Consider the following 28,000-nt stretch of genomic DNA (forward strand, 5'->3'; position numbering starts at 1 on the left):
CAAAGAAACAAGCAAACAAAAACCATAAATCCCAAAAGCAAAACATTCAAAAAATTTAGATCAGGAATGTAACTGGCCTGGTGAAAGTAAAGATCTTCAAAAAGATATATGTCCCTCCCATTGGCTGTCAGGCCATTAAATCAATGGTTCAGAGGAATAGGCATTTTCTCAAAATACTCTTAGTTGGGGAAGAAAAGGGCCAACTTGTTACAGAAGAAAAATCTGCTTAGCAAATGACCTTACATGTAGTTCTGATACTTTTCATACCCTCTTTTAAGAGAGACTGAAGAATTCAGGTGATGGCTGTCAGACCAAGCGCTTACCTCAGAATGAAACCTACATAAAAGCCAGGAAGTGTTTACTAGAGCCTCTAAGGTCTCATCATCCGGGCTTTAATCTAAAGTCTCTGGTGACCAGATGAAAATCCTCTCTTGGGATCAATAGGTTAGTCTTCTTTGAGAAGTCTAACAATCCCCATAGACATACAGACAGTTTGACCATACCAATATAGCCCGAAAATGTTACCATACTAAGCTCCCTTGAGACCATAGTCAACAAGCCTAGAATATGTGTACGTTATAAGCATACACACACACACACACACACACACACACACGTACCAGAATTCCCCAATTAGGTTTTTGTGTTCTTACTCTGTAATATTACCAAAGTACAAAACCATCCAATACTGATACATCCAAACATAGAGGAAATGGCCTCAAAGGGAGTCAGAACTGTATGGAAATGAAGGTTATAAAGGAATTATCAAATAAAAGTGAAATAAAATAACTTTAAATGAAATCTAAATCAATAATACTAGAAATAGGAGAGTTTATCACATCTACATTTTATAACACATTGTAAGTGCAGAAAAAGGGAAACCCTTTTAAAATTAAAACTCCACAGGGGAAGACAGTCTAACAAAAGTTTATGTAAGTTTCTGGAGCAGAAAATATTAAGCTAATTTGCTAAGTGCCAGAAGTTACCCTGATGCCTCACATTCTAATCACCATCCTGTTTTAAATTACATTATATTTACTGAATAAACCCTTCATAATAGCCATAAATAGCATAGAATATTTCAGAGTAACTCGAACAAGTGGAAGACCTGTATGACAAGAACTTTAAATCTTTGAAGAAAAGAATTGAAGAAGACACCAGAAAATGGAAAGATCTCCCATGCTCTTGGGTAGGTAGAATTAACATAGTAAAAATGGCAATCTCACCAAAAACAGACAGAAGGACCAATGGAACAGAATCAAAGACCTGGATATCAATCTACACAGCTGTGAACACCTGAAAAAGGAAAAGAAGAAAAAATTATAAAATGGAAAAAAAGAAAGCAAATTCAACAAATGGTGCTGGCGTAACTGAATATCAACATATAGAAGAATAAAAATAAATCCATATCTATCACCATACACAAAACTCAAGTCCAAATGGATCAAAGACCTCAACATAAAAACAACCACACTGAAACTCACAGAAAAGGAAATGGGAAGTTCATTTCAATGCATTGGTACAGGAGACTACTTTCAAAATATAACCCCAGTAGCACAAGCACTGAGAGAAACAATTAATAAATGGGACCTCCTGAAACTGAAAAGCTTCTGTAAAGCAAAGGATATGGTCAACAAGACTGGTGTGTGATGTCCTTCTGTCTATGTGTTGCTTTTATTGTTTAACGAATAAAGAACTGCATTGAGCCTATGGAAGGGAAGAACAGAACTAGGTGGAGAAAGCTAGGCTGTATGCTGGGAGAAAGAAAAGCAGAGTCAGAGAGGTGCCATGTAGCCCTGCCAAAGACAGATGCCAGAACTTCAGCTGGTAAGCTACAGCCACATGGAGATACACAGATTAATAGAAATGGGTTAAATTAAGATGCAAGAGTTAACCAGTAAGAAGCTAGAGCTAATGGGCCAAGCAGTGATTTAATTAATACAGTTTCTGGGTGGCTGGGAAAAACAAGCAGCCTTCTTATTACACAAGACAAAACAGCAGTCAACAGAATGGGAAAAGATCTTCACCAACCAAAAAATATACAAAGAGCTCAAGAAATTGGTCATCAAAAGAACAAACGATTCAATTAAAAAAAAAACAACAATAAACAAAATAAAACCAAAACAGAGTAAATACCTAAAAGGAGAACTCTCAAAAGAGGAATCTAAAATGGCTGAAAGACACTTAAGGAAATACTCAATATCCTTAGCCATTGGAGAAATGCGAATAAAAATAACTCTGAGATTCCACTTTACACCTGTAAGAATGGCCAAGATCAAAAACACTGATGATAACTTATGCTGGTAAGGATGTGGGATAAAGAGAACACTCCTGCACTGCTGGTGGGAGTGCAAACTGATACAGCCACTTTGGATATCAGCATGGTGATTGCTCAGAAAATTAGGAAACAACCTTTCTCAAGACCCAGCAATACCACTTTTGGGTATATAGCCAAAGGATGCTCAAAAATACACAAGGACATGTGCTCAACTATGTTTATAGCAGCTTGTGTGTCATAGACAGAACTAGGAAACAACCTAAATGCCCCTCAACTTAAAAATAGATAAGTAAAATGTGGTACATTTACACAATGTAGTACTACACAGCAAAAAAAAAAAAATGACATCTTGAAATTTGCAAAAAAAAAAAATAGATGGATTCAAAAATAACATTTTAAGTGAGGTAACCCAGACCCAAAAAGACAAATATCATATGTACTCACTCATAAGTGGCTTTTAGACATAAAACAAAGAAAACCAGCCTAAGAGAGAGTCATACAGGATCTAATCTGATGTAGGTGGGACTTCTGTTTTGTGTTGATTTCATTGGTTAAATAAAGAAACTGCCTTGGCTCTTTGATGGGACAGAAAATTAGGTAGGTGGAGTAAACAGAACAGAATACTTGGAAGAAGGGAAGTGAGTCAGACGCCGTGCTTCTCCTCTCTGAGACAGATGCAGGTTAAGATCTTTTCCGGTAAGCCGTCGCCGCCACCTCATGGTGCTACACAGATTACTAAATATGGGTTAAAGAAAGATTTGAGAATTAGACAATAAGAGGCTGAAACTAATGAGCCTGGCAGTGTTTAAATGAATAGTTTCTGTGTAATTACTTTGGGTAAAGCTAGCCGCAGCCCTCTGCTTCTATCACTACACTAATCTACATGGGAAGAAGTAAAAGACAAGGCACCTGAGTAAATTTGGAGCATGGGGACCATGGGGTGGTAGAAGGGGAGGGGAAAGGAATGGAGGGAAACAGAGAAAATGTATGTATAGCTCAAAAAAATCAATTAAAAAATAAAGGAAATTTTAGAAAGAAAAAAATTTAAAATTTTACCATCACAATTATTTTCCTGGAAGACTTAAAAAGTTTATATTGTAACATGTGCAGATAACAAACAAATGAAAACACTTATTTGGAAAATAAATTTAAAGTTATATACACAAAATAATCAAATTAGAAAGCTTATTACAAAGAATATTACTTAGCTTGTGAAATAACATGGACAACTTCAAACTGAATAAAACTGGTGGAAGTACAAACAAAAGAAAGAAAGATATGAAGATATGTTGCTAATGCAGTACTTTAAGTATATATTCTATTTGACAAATACCTAATCAACAACTTCATATCCATGTTCCAAGGAGAGCATGGGGCTTTTTTCTGCAAGCCTCTCTGTTCACAATACTTTGTGAGCTAGTTAATATATAACTTTTCTCTGTTCTTCTCTCTCTGAAGAAACACATTGTTGACTCCCTAAAATTGAATTCATGACTAACACAATTCATGCTTAAATTAAACTAATCAGATGCATGCTTTTCCTTCTTACATCAACCCCTTTGCTTTTAAAAAGACCAGAGCCACGGAACACTATACTTTGGACCATTTTAAAGCACAAAATTACCTTCAAAGTGCACACACGTGTAAAGAAACAAAACCCATGTGTATGAAATCAACAACTAGGGATATGTATACACTAGGAGAACTAAAACAGGAGGAAAATGTAGCACTGTGGAAGCAATAATGTATTATTCACAAAGGAAAAATATAACACAAGAATACTATGTTCAGAAATGCCATTTTCTCATTTTAAGGGAATTTTCTCTTTAGCATGGTTTTTAGTAGTGCTATATCTTAGCACCACTTTACTTTGACTTTATTACAAGAAATATCACTTACTTTTTAAAAATTACCAGTGATATCTGCTGTATAATCATATTTCCCTCTTTATATTTTTTCTATGTGGCTGATTGTGTGGATCTGTCTTCAGACATGAACCTGACATTAATTTCCTTTCTCTGGCTTCCTTTAAGTTATTAGATTGGTCTCTTTTTCTAAGAAAGAGCTGAATTCTTAGTTTTTATTTGCTTCTCTAAGACAAGGGCAGTAAAAGCTATCACTGTCTTCTTTCTTTTTTATTTATTTATATATTAAAAATTTCCACCTCCTCCCATTTTCCTCCCACTCCTCCTCCCCTCTCCCTCTCCAGTCCTAAGAGAAGTCAGGGTGCCCTGCCCTGTGGGCAGTCCAAAGTCCTCCCTCCTCCATCCAGGTCTAGGAAGGTGAGCATCCAAACAAACTAGGCTCCCAAAAAGCCAGTACATGCAGTAGAATCAAAACACAGTGCCATTATCATTGGCTTCTCAGTCAGCCCTCAATGACTGGCACATTCAGAGAGAGGTTCCTATCTGATCACAGGCTCATTCAGTCCCAGTCCAGCTGGCCTTGGTAAACTCCCATTAGATCAGTCACACTTTCTTAGTGGGTGGATCCACCCCTCGTGATCCTAACTTCCTTGCTCATTTTCTCCCTCCTTCTGCTCTTCATCGGGACCTTGGGAGCTCAGTCCATTGTTTCAATGTGGGTCTTTGTCTCTATTTCCATCTATCACCAGATGAAGGTTCTATGGTGATATGCAAGATACTCATCAGTGTGGCTATGGGAGAAGGCCAGTTCAGGCACCCTCTCTGCTGCAGCCCAAAGACCTAGCTGGGGACATTTCTTTTGGACACCTGGGTACCCCTCTAGAGCCAAGTCTCTTGCCAAACCTAATAGGGCTCCCTTAATTAAGGTATGTTCTTCCCTGTTCCCATATCCACCCTTCCTCCATCTCAAACATCCCATTCCCCCAAACTCTCCCCTATACTCCCCTTCTACCTTCTCTCTCCCCATTTCCTCTTCCCCCCACGCCACCCCCACCCCCATGCTCCCAACTTTTGCCTGGAGATCTCGTCTACTTCCAATATCCAGGAGGATAAATATATGGTGGTTTTTTTTTTGGTTCATCTTATTATTTAGCTTCTCTAGGATCATGAACTATAGGTTGAATGTCCTTGGTTTATGGTTAGAATCCACGAATGAGTGAGTACATACCATATTCATCTTTTTGGGTCTGGGTTATCTCACTCAGTAAAGTGTTTTTGATTTCCATCCATTTGCATGCAAAATTCAAGATGTCATTGTTTTTTACCACTGAATAGAACTCTAAAGTTTATATGTGCAACACCTTCTTTATCTATCCTTCCATTGAGGGGCAACGAGGTTGTTTCCAGGTTCTGACTATTACAAATAGCCACAAAACTTAAGTCCAAATGGATTAAAAGACCTCAATATAAATCTGACCACACTGAACCTGATAGAAGAGAAGTTGAGAAGTAGTCTACAACACATGGGCACAGGAGACCACTTCCTATGTATAACCCCAGCAGCACAGACAATAAGAGCAACAATGAATAAATGGGACCTCCTGAAATAGAGAAGCTTCTGTAAAGCAAAGGACACTGTCATTAAAAAAAAAGGCAACCTACTGAATGGAAAAATATCTTCACCAACCCTGCATCAGACAAAGGCATGATCTCCAAAATATATAAAGAACTCAAGAAAGTAGACCTTAAAATTCTGAATAACCCAATTAAAAAAATGGGGTACTGAACCGAACAGAGAATTGTCAACAGAAGAAGTTCAAATGGTCAAAAGATACCTAAAGTTATGTTCAACTTTCTTAGCAATCGGGGAAATGCAAATCAAAACATCTTTGAGATACCATCTTATACCTGTCAGAATGGCTAAAATCAAAATCAGCAATGATAACCTATGCTGGAGAGGATATGGAGTAAGGGAATGCAAACTTGTGCAACCACTTTGGAAATTAGTGTAGTGGTTTCTCAAGAAACTGGGAGTCAACCTACCTCAGGATCCAGTAATTCTACTCTTTGGAATATACCCAAGAGATGCCCAATCATACTACAAAAGCATTTGTTCAACTATGTTCATAGCAGCACTATGAACTATCAAGTTTAAGCATTCTCTGGGCACTTTAGTTCTTCTTAGAACGTGAATATTCATTTTCATCTCTTCTCATTTCCTGCCTTCATCTGACTCAAGAGATGTAGAGAAAGCAACTGCTACTAAGGAGGAAGAGCCAGAGCCTCTTCATCAGGCCCCTAATCTTTGCAAAATTTGAGTGAATACTTTTAGGCTCCTCCTTTTATGCATATGTTTCTGCATGTTATGTTGGGTCGCATGGAGATCTTTCATGTTACATTCTGCTCAAGTTACTTGAAATACATTATTCTATTTTTGATATGTTTAGCAATAGTTCTATTCCTCAGGATGCTACCCCCTAATAATTTTACTGTTTCCTGCAACCACAACGAGGAAATTTTATTGCTTTCCCAGTTGAGAACAGTTTAGATATTTAAATAGACTTCATCCATCTCAAAGACTTATTTCACTAGAATAAACAACCTTATTTAATGACCACTTTCACATATGGTTGTGCTTGGAGGATACTGTGTTGTTCTAATTTCCATTACCTGTATGTATTCCAACTATTTAAATCCTCCTATAAGTGCACTGATGCATATTAAATTTAATATTTTCAGTGATGTATCAAGCATACAATCAATGTAGAATCATTGTTTAGAAATAGGACTACAATTGTCAACTAAACTTTCAATAGCTTTTGAGTTTCTGTATTCCATGCGTGACTTACAGTGGGATTATAACAGTTAAAATAAAGACCTGGCAATTTTAATATCATTATATAGTACATTAACACAAGTGTGATTGACATTTGAGGTTTAATTTATGCCATCAAAACATTTATTTCATTTCAAAAAGCACAACAATATTAATACTAGATCACAGGATTCTTAAAATATGATTTTTATATATAATGTATGTTAACATTACTGAAAAGTATTAACACAATATTATTAACTATAATACCTCTCATGTATTTTATAACATCACTATGTATAATTTTTCAAGTTACTTTGCATGACATTGCATTGAGAAGTTGATACTTTTATCATTGAAGAAAAATTGAAAAAAATAAAATTAAGTAAATGAAATGAAAATAATCAAGTATTAACAGTATGAGCTATGCACAAGCTATGAACAAGAAGCCACTTAAAAACACATAGAATCCAAAAGCTCCAAAACTTGAAATATCCATCTGAGTCTAGTTACAAATGTGGCAATGAAAAGAATACCAGTAATACAAATAACAAATGATATAGCATAAAGCAGTATTAATATAGTAACAGATAATTAACTCTTTACAAGGTTTACAGAGTAAAAAATGAGACTGAACATAAAATTCAAGGAACAAACTTAAAGATACTCTTAAGACTAAGATTCATCTTCTACTAGCAAGGGTATAGTTGTAGTGGGTGAAATCTAAACAATTTGGTTAAATGTCCTTTGACCTTAAAGAGAGTAATCAGAAACCTCTATTATGAGACCCGAAACTGTCATTAGTACCTGCAGGTAGCTATGTCACAGCAGGAAGTGGAAAAGGGGAAGAATCCTGGAAAAGACAACCCTGCTTCTTCTCTGTCTCTAGGTCTTCCTCTGGTTCTCTGCAATGATAAAGTATGATAATGTTTCCCAGAAGAGAAGAAATTACTATGGATTGTGACCCTTCTATTGCAAAGCAATAAGTAGAGATATCACAAAATTGAAAAGTGAAACAAATATAAATATTCCAAAATGGTAATTTTAATCATGTCAGAAATCTAATATCAGTACTCAGGTACTTTAACATTCTAATGCAAACATTTTTTTCCTTACAAAATTTAGATATTATAGCAGAAATTTCCATGAAATTGAAACACAGAATTTACAAACTGTCTCCTGGCTGGCTGCCAAGACTCTGGCTTTTCAGAGATTATCATGTAGTCAGGCAGCTTCATAAATAGTCAAATGCAATATCTGCTTCCACAGAAGTATGCATAAGAAGCTATAGGATTGAGTCCTGCACATTAATCTTAAAGTTCAGGTGAAACAAAGAGATGCGTATTGTTTCCTGCCTTTTGAATGAGTCCCCGTAGAATATTTAGGTGAAAATGTCAGTGCCAAGAAAATCAGAAATTAGATTAAGTTCAAAAGAGAAATACAGAATGATTAATGGAATGGAAAAACTGGCATATGATGGGGGAAGGCTTACAGAAATGATTCTGAGTAGATTAACTATGAGACAAAAAAAGCAGAGCACTGACAAGGATGGGTCAGATATAAATACAGAAAGACCAGAACCTTTGGTTATCACCATAATTGAAATTTAATGCAAATTAATCACTTTTATAAATAAAGAAAATGCCAAGCTTGAGTTATAGCCTTAAAAATTGATGTATTTTCAAAAGCAAGAAGACATGTATATGCTGGCAGATGAAGGAAACTTGATGTTGCATAATCAATGGAGTGAATGCTGCTGAAGATGTGATTTTATATCAAGCAGACATAAAAGTTTTTTCTAACCTTGAGCAGTGCCAGGCAAAGAGCAGGTGTTGAGAATTGCTGAGATGTCACTGAGTGATACAGAGGACAAGTAGAGGAAGAGTTGCATGCAGGTCCCTGAACCTTGCTGTGTCCATACCTAGACAAAGAGACTTTGGACAGTAACTGAAACACTTTGCTAGTGCTGATACTGTACTGCCCTACCAGCAAACATGATGGTTGGAATATGAGTAGGTTCTTGGTTGGGATGCAGACAAGCAAGTCCTAAAGAGATCATTCATCTCTAGACAGGTTGGCTACAGGTTAGTTTCCCTGGCCTCACGCTGGTAGTTTTCTGACCAAGTGTATGCCATACTGCTTTTCTTCATTCTCCTTGCAGCTGTAGAAAATAATAATAATGAAGACACTTACATATAGATAAAATCATGAGTTGAAGCACTGAAAACACAAAGATAGAAAAGAAAGACCACCACAGAGAAGGGTCACTGATATTCTTTCAACGTAGAACTTACAAACTCAAAAACTTGTAAATTCAGGCAGAAAACATAAAACAACTTGCTCTTCCCTCTATTCATATTCACACACCTCTCCTCTTACATAACATTACCATTGTCGCATAAAGCATCACTTCTCTTTTAAATGAAGTACTGATTTTGAAATTGGTGAAACAGTTGATGCAAGTAAGTGGGAGAAGAAAACTCTAACAATTACTGAGTGAGTGGGAGCATATATGTATCCTGTGGATTATTTTATTTTAGATATTTCACTTTGTTTTAGTTTCTTTTCTGTTGCTAAGATAAAAAAAAATATAACTAAAACCAAGTTACAGAGAAATGGTTGGCCTACATTTCCAAAGGAACCCAAAACGGGGGATGAGCAATGGTGAAAGGAGCAGGAAAGTGAAAGTTTCTACTAGAGCTGTACACAAGAAATTAGTAGAGGACATAAGCCACCAAAGCCAAGCCTCAGTCATGCACTTCTTCCAGAAAGTCTGAACATCCTAAAGGAGCAATAACCTCTCCACACAGTATTACAAACTAGGGTGAGGTATTCAAGCACATGAGGCTCTATGGTGAAATATTCTCATTTAAACCATTACAACCTTAATAAATTAAGAAATGCCAATCCACGATTAGTTAGGACAGAAAATGTAGACTCCGTGAATATTCCTCTATCTGTTAGTTTCTCACTCATCATCTTCTTTATCCTAACAATCCTTGGAGTAAAATAACTATTTGTTGGTGAAACTTAAGCTAAGAGATTTACCTCATCATTTTATTTTTTAAATATATTTGCATAAGAATATTCATGTGCATACACACTAAATACACAGTTTTATGGGTATTCTCTTAAATGAAAAAGTAGACAGATTTGAAGTTTATAAATCATGTCTAGTATGAATAATGTGAGTTAGACACATAATTCTGCCTCGTCCATCATTTGGACCTTGTTAGCTACATGGCTCACTCCATCCCCAAACCGGCACTTCCTCTTCAACCTCAGAGGAACTCGGAACCACAGTCTGCAGTTGCATACAGTGGACCAAGAGGCAAATGATCAGCCAGTCAGCTGGACACCACATTCTCTCTTCCCTTGGTACCAAAGCAAAACCACAGGTCTCTTCCCCACCAGCTTCAACTTTTCTACCCATTCGGCAGGCGAGCTTCCTGCAGGGAGGCTGTTCCAACACCCCCCACCGTCAATCAGACCCTGTAAGCTAAAAGGCCCTCTCTGTACCCAAACCAACCTGTACCTCAGAGGAACTCTGAATCACAGGCTGCAGGTGCACACAGAAGACCAAGAAGTGGCAACTAAACACAGCAGACCAAGAGAACATGTGAAGAGAGACTTCAGCAACTCCCTGATACCCAGACAGTGACTGCATAGACTAAGAACAACTAACTAAGACAAAGACAGCAACTGCAAAAATTGGAACAGAAGTCAAAGACACTGCCGGCACCAAATGGAGAAAGAGATGGGTAGTCACCAATGCAAAAATTCATTCAACAATCTAAAACACAGCATACTAACACCAGAAATCAGTGGTCATACAACAGGAAGACCTGATCATCCTAACTCAGAAGAAGCAGGCAAAAAACGATCTTAAGTATAACCTTATGAAGTTTATAAAGACTATTAAAGAGGAAATAAAAATTTCCTTTAAAAAATGGAGAAAAAGAAAAACAAAAAAATTGGAAGAAATCATTAACTCTCCACAAAAACTCAAGAAAACTAATAAAAAGCAAACAAACAGGTGAAAGAAACAGTTCAAGACTTGAAAACTGAGCCAACCTTTAATCCCAGCACTTGGGAGGCAGAGGCAGGCTGATCTAACAAGGGTTAGTTCAAGGACAGGCTCCAAAAGCTACAGAGAAATCCTGTCTTGAAAACACACACACACACACACACACACACACACACACACACACACACACAACTTGAAAACTGGAATAGAGGCAATACAGAAAACACAAACTGAAGAAATTAGGGAAATTGAAAATCTGAGTAAACATATCAGAACTACCAATAGAAGCATAATCAACAGCATACAATAGATGGAAGAGAAAATCTTAAATGTTAAAGATTTGAATGAGGAAATAAATTCATCCATCAAAGAAAACACTAAATCCAACAAATTAGTTACACAAAACCTCCAGAAAATCTGCGATACCATAAAAGATCAAACCTGAGAATAATAGGTATTGAAGACAAAGAACTCCAGCTCAAAGTCACAGAAAATATAGTCCACAAAATTATAGAAGAAAACTTTCCCAACCTAAAGGAGGATATGTACAAGTATAAGGTACAAGAAGCTTACAGAACACCAAATAGATTGGACCAAAAAGAAAAAAAGTTCCCTTGTTAAATAATAATCAAAATATTCAAAATAAAGAAAGTATATTAAGAGCTGAAATGAAAAAAGGTCAAGTAACATATAGAGGCAGACCTATCAGAATTATACCCAAATTCTCAGTGGAAACTATGAAAGCCAGAAGGTCCTATGCAGATGTGCTTCAGATACTAAGATTCCACAAGTGCAAGCCCAGTCAACTATCACCAGCAAATCTTTCACTTATCATTGATGGAGAAAACAAGAGATTTTATGGCAAAAACAAATTTAAACTACACCTATTCTCAAATCCAACCTTAAAAAGGCACTAGAAGGACCACCCACCTCCATCCAGGTCTAGTAATATGAGCATCCAAACTGCCTAGGCTCCCGCAAAGCCAGTACGTGCAGTAGGATCAAAAACCCATTGCCATTGTTCTTGAGTTCTCAGTATTCCTCATTGTCCGCTATGTTCAGCGAGTCCGGTTCCCAGGCTTTTTCAGACCCAGGCCAGCTGGCCTTGGTGAGTTCCCAATAGAACATCCCCATTGTCTCAGTGTGTGAGTGCAACGGTCCTTGGACTTCCCACAAGGCAGGGGACCCTGATTGCTCTTTGGGCTGACGAGGGAGGAGGACTTGATTGGGGGGGGGGGGCGGAAATGGGAGGCGGTGGCGGGAAAGAGACAGAAATCTTTAATTAATTAATTAAAAAAGGTACTAGAAAGAAAACTCCAACTCAAGAAAGCAAACTTCACCTGTTATGTCCAAATTCATGGGGTCCCCACAGAAGGCAACAAAGGACACTGAGTCCCGTATGTAAAAGCAAAGAGCATTTATTTTAATCAAGTTTGCAAACTCTGTCTCTCTGCATGCCCAATGTATTAGAATATCTGGAGAGCCCCGAGCTCAATTAGAATTGGGTCTTTATAGTAGTAAAGGTGGGAGTGAGGGAGTAAGGGGCCTCTGGGGTTCAAGACCCCTGATTGGCTGACATTTGTCTAGGGGTGTCCTGGTGAGGTGTGCTGGCAGGTGATCCTATCTACAGCAGTTGGAATGTCAGGCATTTCCTTTGAATGGTCTGTTCTTGGGTGGGGGTCAGGTATTTTCAACTTGTGGTGTTTTTCTGCTACCAGGTATTGCTTCAGTGTAAACTACTGAGACTCAGGCTTCTTATTTGAATTTATCTTGTGCCAGAGGCCCAGGTGATAATAGTTGAAAGTAAAGAATTTCCTTTGGGTGACCTGCCCAGACTTAGATTATCATGGCTGACCCCACATCACCAACAAAAACACAGGTAACAGAAAACCTCACACCAACAAACCCCAAAAAAGAAAAACACACAAACACTATCATCAAAAATAACAGGAATTAAAAATCACTGGTTATAAATATCTCTTAATGTCAATGGACTCAATCCACCTATAAAAAGACACAGGCTAACTGAATGGGTATGATAACAGGATCCATCCTTCTGCTGTATACAAGAAACACACCTCAACCTCAAAGACAGACATGACCTCAGAGCAAAGGGATGGCAAAAGACTTTCCAAGCAAAGGGACCCAAGAAACAAGAGGATGTAGCTATCCTAATATCTAATAAAATGGACTTCAAACTAAAATCAATCAGTAGAGATGGAGAAGGAAACTTCATACTTGTCACAGAAAAAATCCCAACAAGATAAAGTCTCATGAACATTTATGCCTCAAATATAAGAACACCCACATATGCAAAAGAAACATTACTACAGTTTAAATCACATATCAAACCCCACACACTAAGAGTAGGAGACTTAAACACCCCACTCTTCCCAATGGACAGGTCACCCAGACAAAACTTAACAGAGAAATAAGAGAACTAATAGATGTCATGAATCAAATGGACTTAACAGGCATCTACAGAACATTTCACCCAAACACAAATGAATATACCTTCTTCTTAGCACCTCATGGAACCTTTTCTAGAATTGACCACATTCTTGGTAACAAAGCAAATCTCAACAGATACAAAATGATTGGAATATCCTCCGTATCTTATCGGATCACCATGGTTTATATTTAGAATTCAACAACAACACTAATTGTAGAAAATCTACAAATTCATGGAAATTGAACAGTGCTCAATTAAATCACTGCTGGGTCATGAATGAAATGCAGAAAGAAATTAAAGACTTCCTAGAATTCAATGAAACTGAAGGTAAAACATGCCCAAACCTGTTGGATACTATGAAAGCAGTATTAAGAGAAAAGTTCATAGCACTAAAATATGTACATAAAGAAAGTGGAGAAATCCCACACTGATGGAGGAGGGTTTTATGTTTTGTGTTGATTTCATTGGTTAATAAAGAAACTGCTTTGGCCTTTGATAGGACAGAAAATTAGATAGGCAGAGTAGACAGAACAGAATACTGGGAGAAAGAAGCAGATTCAGGCAGTCACTATAGCTATAGCTCTCCTCTCCAAGCTAGATTTAGGTTAAGATCTTTTCCAGAAAGCCACCACCTTGAGGTGCTACACAGATTATTAGAAATATGTTAATCAAGATGTGAGAGTTAAGTTAGCCAGTAAGAGGCTAAAGCTAATGCTCCAAGAGTGTTTAAAAGAATACAATTTGTGTGTTGTTATTTCGGGTATAAAGCTAGCCGTGCAGGCGCTGGGTGGGAACGCAGCCCACAGCTCCTTTCTACACCATACTAGTGATTTAACAGCATACTTGAAAGCTCTATGAAACAAAAAGAAGACTCCCTGAGGAGGAATAGACAACAGGAAATAATCATATTGAGGGCCAAAATCAATAGAATAGAAAGAAAGAATCAATGAAATGAAGAGCTGGTTCTTTGAGAATATCAATAAATTAGACAAACCCTTATCCAAATTAATCAAAAGAAAGAGAACATTCAAATTGACAAAATCAGAAATGAAAAGGACATAAAAATAGACAGTGAGGAAATTCAATGAATCTTTTTGTTATACTACAAAAACCTGTACTCCACATTTTGAAAAAATGTAAAAGGAACAGACACTTTTCTGGATAAGCACCACATACAAAAATTAAATCAAGATGAAGTTGAAAGACCCACGGTGTGGGGAGACTCTCACTCAAGTCTCAGAATAACATGACCCTCATCCCCAGTAACTCATGAGAGACCATCCTTGCTTCAATCACACGAGGTTTATTTGACAAGACAGGAACCAGAGCACTGGGGCCGAGACTCATAAACCATGCAGGGGAAGAGTTTGACCCAGAGTAACAGGGAGAAGGGGTTTTTAAGGGAAGAAACCACAGTCCAGTAATCCAAAGGGGTTAGGGAGGGCATCATAGAAAATCCCGAAAATACCAGTGATGATTACAAGGGGGCAACTCCCTGTTTCTCAAGATTATAATCTAACTTTATCTTCTGCTAGTTCCTGAAACAGAGTCACTGAACCGGCTAATCTTAGATTTCTGATTCTTCCCTCCCTGCTTAGATTTTTGGCTCTATTTTTTTCCAGCTGGGGGGCGGGTCTGGATTTATCCTGGTCTTTCAAAGTGAATGATTTAATTAGACCTATAATCCACAAATGAATAGAAGTTCTCATAAAAGCCTGCCAACCGAAAAAAAGCCCAGTTCCTGATAGTTTTAGCACAGAATTCTACCAGAACTTCCAAGAAGAGCATACAACTATATTTCTCAACTTGTTTCACATAATAGAAACAGAACTAACATTGCCAAACTCTTTCTATGAGGCAACAGTTACTCTAATAAAGAAATTGCATAGAGACTCAACCAAGAAAAAGAATTAAAGACCAATCTCCCTCATGAACATTGAAACAAAAAATACTTAGTACAATACTGATAAATCAAATCCAAGAATATATCGAAAAGCATTGTCCATCATGATCAAGTGGGCTTCATTCCAGAAATGCAGAGATGGTTCAACATATGAACATATCAACATATGATACACTATATCAATGTAATTCACTATATAAATAAACTGAAAGAACAAAACCATAAGATCCTCTGAGTATATGCTGAAAAGTCATTTGACAAAATCAACCATCCCTTCATGATAAAGGTCTTGGAGAGATCAGGAGTACAAGGACCACATCTAAACATAATAAAAGCAATATACAACAAGCCATCAGCCAACATCAAATTAAATGGAAAGAAACTCAAAGTCATTCCACTAAAATCTGGAACAAGATGAGGCTCTTCACTCTCTATATCCACACAACCTAGTCTTTTGAATTCTAGCTAGAGCAATAAGACAAGAGAAAGAGATCACCTGGAAAAGAAGAAGTCAAACATTTGCTATTCGCAGATGATATGATATTACATATAAGTGACACCAAAAATTCTGAATACCAGGGAACTCCTATAGCTGATAAATACCTTCAGTAATGTGGCAGGATACAATATAAACTCAAAAAAAGTAGTTTATCTAAATACAAATGATAATGAAGCTGAGAAAGAAATCAGAGAAACATTAACATTCACAATAGCCACGAATAACATAAAATGTCTTTGGGGTAACACTAACCAAACAAGTGAAAGACCCGTTCAACAAAAACTTTGTCTATGAAGAAAATAATTGAAGAAGATATCAGAAAATAGAAAGATTCCCCATGCTCTTAGATAAATAGGATTAATATAATAAAAATGGAAATCCTACCAAAAGCAATCTATAGATTCAATGTAATCCCCATCCAAATCCCATCACAAATCTCAACAGACCTTGAAAGAACAATTCGACTTCATAGGGGAAAAAAAAACAAAAAAACAAAAAAAACAAAAAACAAAAAACACAGAATAGGCAAAAGAATCCTGTACAATAAAGGAACTTCCAGAGGCATCACCATCCCTGATATCAAGCTCTTTTATAGGGTACAGTAATGAAAACAGCTTAGAATTGGCATCAAAACAGAAAGGTTAATTAGCCTTTTACTGTCTAGTTTCTTGAGTTTTATATATATTTTGGAGATCAGACCTTTGTCAGTTGCGGGGTTGGTGAAGATCTTCTCCCAGTAAGTGGATTGCCTTTTTGTTTTAGTGACAGTGTCCTTTGCTTTACAGAAGCTTCTCAGTCTCAGGAGGTCCCATTTATTCAATGAGGCCATTATATCTGTGCTGCTGGGGTTATATGTAGGAAGTGGTCTCCTGTGCCCATGTGTTGTAGAGTACTTCCCACTTTCTCTTCTATCAGGTTCATTGTGTTCAGACTGATATTGAGGTCTTTAATCCATTTGGACTCAAGAAACTAGACCATAAAAGGCTAATCAACCCAATTATAAAATGGGGCACTGAGCTGAACAGAGAATTCTCAACAGAAGAAGTTAAAATGGCCAAAAGACACTTAAGGTCATGTTCATCTTCCTTAGCGATCAGGGAAATGCAAATCAAGACAACTTTAAGATATCATCTTACACCTGTCAGAATGGCTAAAATAAAAAACACCAATGATAGCCTTTGCTGGAGAGGTTGTGGAGAAAGGGGTACACTCATCCATTGCTGGTGGGAATGCAAAACTTGTGCAACCACTCTGGAAAGCAGTGTTTCGGTTTCTCAGGAAATTCGGGATCAACCTACCCCTGGACCCAGCAATACCACTCTTGGGAATATACCCAAGAGAGGCCCTATCATACAACAAAAGTATATGCTCAACTATGTTCATAGCAGAATTGTTTGTAATAGCCAGAACCTGGAAACAACCTAGATGCCCTTCAATGGAAGAATGGATGAAGAAAGTATGGAATATATACATATTAGAGTATTACTCAACAGTAAAAAACAAGGACTTCCTGAATTTTGCATACAAATGGATGGAAATAGAAAACACTATCCTGAGTGAAGTAAGCCACACCCAAAAAGAGGAACATGGGATGTACTCATTCATATTTGGGTTCTAGCCATAAATAAAGGACATTGAGCTTATAATTCGCGATCCTAGAGAAGCTAAATAAGAAGGTGAATCCAAAGACAAACATATAGGCATCCTCCTGAATGTTAACCTTCATCAGGCGATGAAAGGAGACAGAGACAGAGACCCACATTGGAGGACCGGATAGAAATCTCAAGGTCCAAATCAGGAGCAGAAGGAGAGAGAGCACGAGCAAGGAACTCAGGACCGCGAGGGGTGCACCCACACACTGAGACAATGGGAATGTTCTATCGGGAACTCACCAAGGCCAGCTGGCCTGGGTCTGAAAAAGCATGGGATAAAACCGGACTTGCTGAACATAGTGAACAATGAGGACTACTGAGAACTCAAGAACAATGGCAATGGGTTTTTGATCCTACTGCACGTACTGGCTTTGGGGAGCCTAGGCAGTTTGGATGCTCACCTTACTAGACCTGGATGGAGGTGGGCGGTCCTTGGACTTCCCACAGGGCAGGGAACCCAGATTGCTCTTCGAGCTGATGAGGGAGGGGGACTTGATCAGGGACAGGGAGGGAAATGGGAAGCAGTGGTGGGGAGGAGGCAGAAACCCTTAAAAAATAAATAAATTTAAAAAAACAGACAGGTTAAGAAATCAAATCAAAGACCTGGATATTAACCCACACATCAATGAACATCTGATTTTTGACAAAGACGCTAAAATTCTGCAATGGAAAAAATGAATGCATTGTCAACAAATGGTGCTGGCATAACTGAATGTCAGGGTGCAGAATAATACAAATAGGTCTGTACCAATCCCCATGCCCAAAACTCAAGTCCAAATTAAAGACCTCAGTATAAATTAGACCACACTGAACCTGATAGAAGAGAAAGCAAAAAGTAACTTTCAGTACATGGGTACAGGAGACCACTTCCTAAAATAACTCCAGTAGCACAGATACTGAGCAACAATAAATAATCTAGACCCCCTAAAACTTTGAAGCTTTTGTAACTGAAGGACACATTTAATAAGACAAAAAGGCAGCTAATTGAAAGGGAAAAGATCTTCACCATCCCCACATCAGACATAGAACTGATCTCCAAAATATATAAAGAACTCAAGAAATTAGACATCAAAATGTCAAGTAATCTAATTTAAAAATAGGGTACAGATAGAAACAGAGAATTCTCAACAGAAGAACTTCAAATGCTGGAAGACACTTATGGATATGTTCAACATCCTTAGCCATTGGGAAAATGCATTTCAAAACAACACAGAGATAACATCTAACACCTGTAAGAATGCTTAAGATCAAAAACTTCAATAATAGCTTATGCAGGAGAGGATATGAAGTAAGGGCAGTACTATTCCAGTACTGATGGAAATGTAAATTTGTACAACCACTCTGCAAATCAGTATAGCATTTTCTCAGAAAATTGAGAATCAACAATCTGAAGACCCAGCAATATCACTGTTGGGCATATACCCAGAGAATAATAAACCATACTGCAAGGACATTTGTCAACTATGTTTATAGCAGCATTATTTATAATAGCCAGAACTGAGAAACAACCTAAATGCCTCTCAACCAAAGAATGGATAAAGAAAATGTGGGAAAATGTGGTACAGTTTCACAATAGAATACTACTCAACAGGAAAAAAAAAGACATCTCGAAATTTGCATGCAAATGCATGGTATTAGAATAAACCATCCTGAGTGAGGTAACCCAGACCCATAAAGATGATCATGATATGTATCAACTCATAAGTGAATACTAGCTGTAAAGAGAAGGATTAGGGACCTATAATCCAGGAACCCCCAGAGAAGCTAAATAACAAGGAGATCCCTAAGAGAAACATATGTAGATCCCCTGTGGAAGGGGAGAGACAAATTCTCCTAAAAAATTTGGAATCTTGGAGTGGGAATAGAACAGAGTAGGAGGAAAGAGAATAGTGAGGAAGAAAATGAGTGGGAACTTAATGATCCAGATAGCGGAACAAAGATGAAAAACACAGAAAGAGATATCTTCATTGAGGGAGCCATTATGAGGACAGCAAGAAATCTGGCACTAGAGAAATTCCCAAGAATTCACAAAGTCGACCCCAACTAAGGCCCTAAGCAATAGTGGGGAGGGTGCCTGAACTTGCCTTGCCCTATAGTCAGATTAATGACTATCTTAAATGTCACTATAGAACCTACATCCAGCTACTGATGGAAGCCATTAGATGGAGAAAACCACAGGGGAATATTGGACTGAGCTTTCAAAGTCTAGTTAAAGAGAGGGAGGAGAGAGAATGCGAGCAAAGAGGTCAAGACCATGATGGGGAAATCCACTGAATCATCTGCTGAGCTAATTAAAGCCTTTCAACTTTGGCCTGACAAAGAGGGAAGCAGCATAGGACAAAGGGGTCCTCTGAATTTGGGTGACAGTTGCATGGCACTGGCAGTGAAACCAGGATTTATCCCTACTGCTTGTTGTGGCTTTTGGAACCCATTCTCTTGCTCATCCTAAATATAGGGAAGTATTCTTTGGTCCTGCCTCAAAACAATGAGCTGGATTTTGTTGATTCCCCAATGGTGTTGATTTTGGATGGCATATGGGGGCTTGGAGGGGGGCAAAGCAAGAGGAAGGAAGGGAGTGGGAAAGGGATTTGGCATGTAGAATGAGAAAAGAGTGTTTTAAAATTAAATTATATATATATATATATGTATATGAAACGTAATTTTATAGGAATTTGAGGACACTTCTGATTTTCCATAACCTCTCAAAATTTAGAATACATACTATTTTAACATTCATATATACATGAAAAATAAGGAAGTATGACTTCTGTGTAGTCCTTGCCACTATTGTTCCATATATTTCCACCACCAATTTTAATGGCTACCCATAATTGTTCAACACTTATTTTCCACTCTTTCCTTTTTACAACTTAGTAAATTGGTATCCACAAATTTATTCACAAAGCCTTGTTTTGTCAACATCTTGAGGCACTTACTATTTCTTCCACCAATGAAATCTCATAGCAGACTTTACTTCTGCTGATTGATTCACTGAATTCTGCCAACAAGTACAGTCGCCTGTGTAGTTTAATCCCTTCTATATTGTTCAGATTTTATTCTCTACAACTCCCATTATTGTACCTGAATTACAATAAATGTTCAATAACTAACTCTTCAAAATAATTTAGGAGACAGAAACAGTCATTGAGAGACATTGGTAAGGTTTATTATTGCCAGATGTCTACAGATATATATTCTGCTTCTAGAGGATATTTATTAGTATCCTTCAGGTTATATTTTAATGAAGTTATGTGAGGAAAGAAAAAGAGAATCCTGTGCTTATTAGTACATTCAAATGAAACTGGTTTTATGAATTCAAAAGGATTAAACTTGATTGCATATATTGTAAAACTCAATTAGTTGTGACTTCTCTATAAATGAAAAAGTTTAAATGAAATTACAAGAAAGTTATTTGGTTCTCACTTAGTCTTGTCTGTATGAGCATAGGCACTTGCATTTACAATTCTGACTTTCCATAAAATTTGAGGAAATCTAAAGATTTGGAATAAAGTTACAATTGCAAGTAGAATAAATATCTGATTTTAGAGTAAGCAACATGACATACTTTTTCATGCTAAATACTCTATACCATCTCTTTATATTATCTCTTACCTGCTATAGTGACCAGGGTCTGAACAAAGCCTTTGCATTTCTTATTTTTACTTTCTTCTTTGAGAGTGTCCTAAACATGTAACTCACTACCATTATGTTTCCAGTAGCTTCTGAGATTGCATGGTTACTACAAACTATTTGTTTTAAAAAATGAAAGAAGGGTTTTGTATTATGGGCTAAATAGATTAGTTTATCAGCATAGCAATGCCTCACCTTTATTAACATAAAAAATAAATAAAAGGTTGTGGGCTAGATGGCTAAAAGACCAAATTTTTCTGCGACATGATTCTATGATATGTAAAATTCTTTGCAAAGTTAATTGCTGTCATTTGACAGGTAGTTTTAAATAGAGGTTCCCACAGTGTACTGAGAGGATGGACTTTATAAAAAAACAAACGAACAAAAGCCAAATTGTCTAGTAAGAGGAAGAAAGATGGAGAATGGTAATAGGAATGTTCTGAAAACTTAAGGGAGAAGACCCAGGGTTGCTGGAATTAACCTTTCAAATCTTGGGATCCCTATTTATTCTCAGAAATCTAGAGGGGTCCTCTAGATCAGAAACTCAGTAACCACTCTGGCACTGCCTCTAAAGCCAAACAACTAAGACAAACGTAGACATAGTAGGTCAGGTCTATCTGTGCATTCTACTCATTTTAACTTTGACAAGTAAAATTGAGATCATGATGGCAGGTGGCCCGACATGATGATCACACAGTTTAGGATTCTTTAACTTATAATCATACACATGTCCCTTACAGTCAGGATGGACCAAAAAGTAACCAGTTTGGACATAGTAATTTAAACAGCAAATGATAAAAACAAAATCTTCCCTCCCTTACACTTTCCATTTCCAGAAAGTTCTTAATATATCGGAACGTTTTCTAAATGTGTTAAGCACATGAGTATAATCTTTAGTGTCATGTTAATAATTTCTTAATCAATTGCCCATTGCACCATAGATTACTCTTATAATTAAACTCTCCATGGTGGGATAATATAAAAAAGACTATTAGAAAAAATGTAAAAAAAAAAACTGCCAATATACTCTTTCTCTGGCAAGAGTAGATTTCTGAAAACATAATAATGAAAAAGCAAATGTGTAAGCTGAAGATATTTTGAAAGCATTGACCTGTGTAGTATCATGTGACCTCAATGCAGCCTTGTTTCTAAACATGGTAAGCACACTCTGAGCAGTACAGGCTGTGACATTGCATCTGACCTAAAAACCTAAGCATATTTGAGGCTTTTTCTTTTTTTTTATATGAATAAAAGCATCTTTATTTTCATTTTTTAGATGAATTTTTTTTATTGAGAAAATGAAAAAAAAAAGTTTCCCCCTCCCAGTCTCCCATTTCCCTCCCCCTCCTCCCAAGCTTCTCTCCCTCCCCCCACTCCTCTCCCCCTCCCTCTCCAGTCCAAAGAGCCATCAGGGTTCCCTGCCCTGTGGAAAGTCCTAGGTCCTCCCCACTCCGTCCATGTCTAGGAAGGTGAACATCCAAACTGGCTAGGCTCCCACAAAGCCAGAACATGAAGTAGGATCAAAACCCCATGCCATTGTCCTTGGCTTCTCATCAGCCCTCATTGTTCGCCATGTTCAGAGGGACCGGTTTTATCCCATGCTTTTTCAGTCACAGTCCAGCTGGCCTTGGTGAGCTCCCAATAGATCAGCCCCACTGTCTCGGTGGGTGGGTGCACCCCTCGTGGTCCTGATTTCCTTGCTCATCTTGTCCCTCCTTCTGCTCCTCATTGGGACCTTGGGAGCTCAGTCTAGTGCTCCAATGTGGGTCTCTGTCTCTATCTCCATCCATCCCCAGATGAAGGTTTTATGGTGGTATGCAAGATATTCGTCAGTATTGCTATAGGATAGGGTCATTTCAGGCTCCCTATCCTCAGCTGCCCAAGGAACTAACTGGGGACATCGCCTTGGAGCCACTCTAGGTTCAAGTCTCTTGCCAACCCTAAGGTGGCTCCCTTAACTAAGAATTGTGCAATCTTGTGCAACCACTTTGGAAATCAGTGTTTCTGTTTCTCAGGAAATTTGGGATCAACCTACCCCTGGACCCAGCAATACCACTCTTGGGATATACCCAAGAGATGCCCTATCATATGACAAGAGCATTTGTTCAACTATGTTCATAGCACTATTATTTGTAATAGCCAGAACCTGGAAACAACCTAGATGCCCTTCAATGGAAGAATGGATGAAGGAAGTGTGGAATATATACACATTAGAGTACTACGCTGCAGTAAAAAACAATGACTTCTCGAATTTTGCATGCAAATGGATGGAAATAGAAAACACTATCCTGAGTGAGGTAACCCAGACCCAAAAAGATGAACATGGGATGTACTCACTCATAATTGGTTTCTAGCCATAAATAAGGGTCACGGAGTCTACAATTGGTGAACCTAAAGGAGCTAAATAAGAAGGTGAACCCAAGGAAAAACATATCGTTATCCTCTTGGCTATGGGAAGTAGACAAAATTGCAGGGGAGAAAATTGGGATTTTGGGGGTGGGGTGGGATGGGGGTAAGGGGAGATGGGGAGAGAAAAGTGAGAAGGGGAGGATGGGGGAACTTGGGGAAACAGGATGATTGGGATAAAGGAAGTTTGGATAGGGGAGTATGGAGGCTTTTTCATATATTCTTAAATATATTGTTTTTGTTGCCCTTATTTAAATGCAACAACTTAATATTAAATTAAATGGAGAGAAACTCAAAGCGTTTTCACTAAAATCAGGAACAAGACAAGGCAGTCTACTCTCCATATCTGTTTAATAAAACTTCTAGCTAAAACAATACGACCACAAAAAGAAACCAAAACACTAATGATGTCTTATGTTGGAGAGAATGTGGAGGAAGAAGAGCACTCCTCCTTTGTTTGTGGGAGTGCAAATGTGTATAGCCAGTTTGGAAAACAATATGTCAGTTTCTTAGAAATTTGGGAATCAATCCATCTCAAGACTCAGTATTACCACTCTTGGGCATATACTCTAAGGATATTCAATCATACCATAAGAACACCTGCTCAACTATTCATAGCAGCATTACTTGTGATGACCAGAACCTGTAAACACTATTCATAGCAGCATTACTTGTGATGACCAGAACCTGTAAACAATTTGGATGACTCTCAACTGAAGAATGGATGAAGAAAGTGTGGCACATTTACACAACAATATTACTCAGCAGTAAAAAACAATGACATCATAATATTTGTAAGCAAATGGATGCAACTAGAAAACATTTATCCTGAGTGACATAACCCAGACCCAGAAAAACAAACATGCTACATACTCACTCATAAGTGGATAGTAACTTTAAAGCAAAAGATAACCAGATTACAGTCCTTTAAAAGGAAACTGCTCTTCAGGTGTGAAGCTAGGAGAATTTTGCATTTATATCTTAGAGGCATACACACATATTGGCCACTTAAGTTTCCTAAAGCAAAACCAGAACTCAGGGGTGCAGAATCCAGAGGGAACCTGACTGAACTTCAAAGAAACTGACAGGAAATTGAGATCATGTTGATACAACCAGATTGAAATTTAGTCATACGTAGAAATTAAAACTTCTGAAAACATGTGCCTCATTTGGTTTTTGATGGCATGTTCTTTATCAAGTTTTGAGAAAAGGTCACTGTATTTTATGCATTGTTGGATTTGGAACGTTCCAGAAGACATGTATGCCCAGAGTTTGGTGGTAGCCAACAATACATACATGTCTATGTAAGAGATATAAACTATAGCACACACCGTGCCACTTTAATAATCTGTACAAACAAAAATGGTGAAGTTTTTTGTTTTGTTTTTTACTCTTTAGACAATATTATTTTATAGACAATGACTGCATTTGTCCTCTGGGTTTGTAGAAATAGATATGGCATTCCTGTGACCAGAAATAAGAATTGTGTAATCTAATTAGATACTTGTGTGAACTAGATTTTTCTTTAACTTATCAGAACTTCAACTGGCACACCCTGTGCAGTATTAGGCCCCACTGCAGACAGAACTGTCTTAGACTAGATATGCCATGTCCAGCCTTTTCCTTCTCTTTGTTGTAAGTTTGAGGAGGCATGCATACATTGTTCTTAACAGCAAGAATTAAAATCCCATCAATAAGGGTTCTCAGCATTCATGGTTTAAGAATAGTTATAAAATAAATGATGGTTATGTTGATTAGAAATATAAAATTACCCTTCTCTCATAAGAGGTTCTTCAATCAGTTAAACACTAAATTTTAATGTAAATCAAATAATTTGTCTTTTATGTATACACACAAGAAAAATGAAAGCAAGTAAGTTGATAATCCGCACAAAATATCACGGCATCATTATTTACCAGAAAAACATTAGAGAAACTCTTAGTATTTATCAGAAAAATAATAAACAAAATTTGTTGTAACAGTCAAACTTAGAAAAGAATACAACTCAGTTGGGCAGTGGTGGCGCACGCCTTTAATCCCAGCATGGGGGAGGCAGAGGCAGGTGGATCTCTGCGAGTTAGAGGCCAGCCAGGTCTACAAGAGCTAGTTCCAGGATAGGCATGAAAGCTACAGAGAAACCTTGTCTTGAAAAAATTCAAAAAAAAAAAGGAAAGAAAAAATACAACTCTCATATCTAGTACATAATTGATAAGTTTTAAAGGATACTAAGAGAAATAAATCATAAAGCTATGATTATGTAATTATATGATGCATAACTGTGATTTACAATTCATGAGGTACCTAAAGTAGGCAGTTCTACAGACAGAATGTGGAGTAGAGATGATTAAGGCAGAAGCAGGTAGGGAACAGAATGTTTGCTACTACAGAGAAATTCATGAGACAATGATGACCTTTACACAACTTTGAGAATTCTTTTAATGCTATTGAATTGAATACTTGACATAGTTAAAATGATGTATTGAATGGTACATTAAAATTGTAGCTGAAACTATTAAAAATGACAATTTTCATTCTCTCTGTGCTTTACCATAATGAAAATTTAAATTAACAAAAAGCTAGTAAAAATTATTGCAAGTATTCCAAAAATAGTAGGGTTTAGATTTGTTATGGTTGAGAATATTGAAAACAAAACAAAAAATGTGATTTCAGTCTCTAACCTCCCCCCGTCAATTGTTAGTGACAAGAATTCAATAAACTTCTTGGGTATTTATTTAATAGTTTACTTACCTTATACACGAGTAGTCTTGATGACTAAAACAAAAATGCATAAAAGCACCTCACAAGCCGGGCGGTGGTGGCGCACGCCTTTAATCCCAGCACTTGGGAGGCAGAGACAGGCGGATCTCTGTGAGTTCGAGACCAGCCTGGTCTACAAGAGCTAGTTCCAGGACAGGAACCAAAGCCACAGAGAAACCCTGTCATGAAAAAAAAAAAAAACAAAAAAAAAAGCGCCTCACAAAAGACCAGTATCCACATGGATGTAGGCAGTTCTCACTGTATAGACAGAGGCTATTATAGCTTCTTCACTGAAATGCATGTGTTGGTCCTATGTTAATGCGACAAAATTCCAAACTGTAATGATAGTCTGATAAAGTACATGAAAATTAACACTATTTTATAATGGCCTTTATAGATATATTAATGTATATTGGGATAAAGTAATTGATTCCTCATTATAAAAGCAAAAATTAGTATTAAAATGAGCATGGCTTAAACACACACTGACTATTATTTTTTTCTATCCATAGTGGTTATGTCTTTGACTATGATTACTACAGAGATGATTTCTACAATCGGTATGTGAATTTTTCAACCCTTTCTTTGTACTCTATATTATATTCTATTTTATGCATTTCATTTACTGAAGCTATTAATTAAATTCATGAAATAACATTTTGTGATGACAAATTTGAAATGTCAAGTTTCTACAACTGTCTCATAGATACATCTTCTATTTTTGTTATATTTTTGACATGCAGTAGATATTGCAATTAGAGCATTAGAGTTAGCTAGCCCTGAAATTTTGTTGGTAGTATTGAACAACATATTAACCATCTAATTATTTTCAAGATCAACTGGTGATTTAGAATTATGAAAAGTAAGAATTATTTTGGCTCCAAAAGAAAGAGGGGAGAGAGAGGGGAGGAGAGGGAAAGAGGCAGAGAGGGAAAGGAAGGAATGAAGAAATGAAGTAATGAAAGGAAGGAAAGAGGGAAGAAAGAAAAGAGGGAAGGAAGGAAGAGCAGCAAAATCTAAAATTCATCTCCTCTTATGATTCTTTGAATTTATTTAAATCAGAAGCTTAACAGCGCTGTACAATTTGACTCTGCCCTGAAAGTACACAGACAAGTTGCAATAATTTATCATTTAATGCTTTAAAACAATACTTTAAAATAATTGATCAAATTTAAAACAAATTCTCTTGAGAATTTGATTCATATCTTTCACTAAGATTTATCAGAATCATTCTAGATTACAGACATGTGCTTTTTCATCAGGTGACTTAGGATGAAGAGCAAGCATTGCCTTGTGCTCTGTGAGCCACTGTGGCTCCTATGGAAGTTATACCAACGTCCGTGTCTCATCCTAACTGTGCACAGGTTTTCCTCGAGTTTTTTCTATATGAAGTTCTCGGTTAACATCACTTTTTCCCATAGCTTCATTTGTTTCCTCACATCATATACACTTTCATTATAGATAGCAGCAAGAATCGTTTCATTCATTTCACTGGGTCTACATATGGATGTCTTCAAGGAGCATGCTAATACTTTTTTGCTCAACTGTTTCTTTGATTTGTCCATTTACATTTTGCTTCTATTTTACTTTCAATGTTATGACTCTAAAGTTATTTGAAGCACCAATTATTTCTATTTATTATCTGCTTTTGTTAAATGCTATAAACAGCTATAGCTCCTTCTGCAGTGTAAGGCTGATCATGTTTGCCTCCCTATC

General features: G+C 37.2%; 1 protein-coding gene across 20 annotated transcripts in view; it reads left to right on the top strand.

Moving 5' to 3' along the window:
• The window catches only part of Ralyl (RALY RNA binding protein like), an 806,938-nt gene that overhangs the window by 672,159 nt on the left and 106,779 nt on the right, over window positions 1-28,000 (top strand). For all 20 annotated transcript variants that reach the window (XM_075971526.1, XM_075971521.1, XM_075971520.1 and 17 more), the window contains one exon: window positions 26,797-26,844. In XM_075971526.1, coding sequence (XP_075827641.1) covers window positions 26,797-26,844 — 48 coding nt within the window. The remainder of the gene's footprint in view (window positions 1-26,796; window positions 26,845-28,000) is intronic.

The sequence above is a fragment of the Microtus pennsylvanicus genome, chromosome 5, assembly GCF_037038515.1.
Source record: "Microtus pennsylvanicus isolate mMicPen1 chromosome 5, mMicPen1.hap1, whole genome shotgun sequence".
Lineage (NCBI taxonomy): Eukaryota > Metazoa > Chordata > Mammalia > Rodentia > Cricetidae > Microtus > Microtus pennsylvanicus.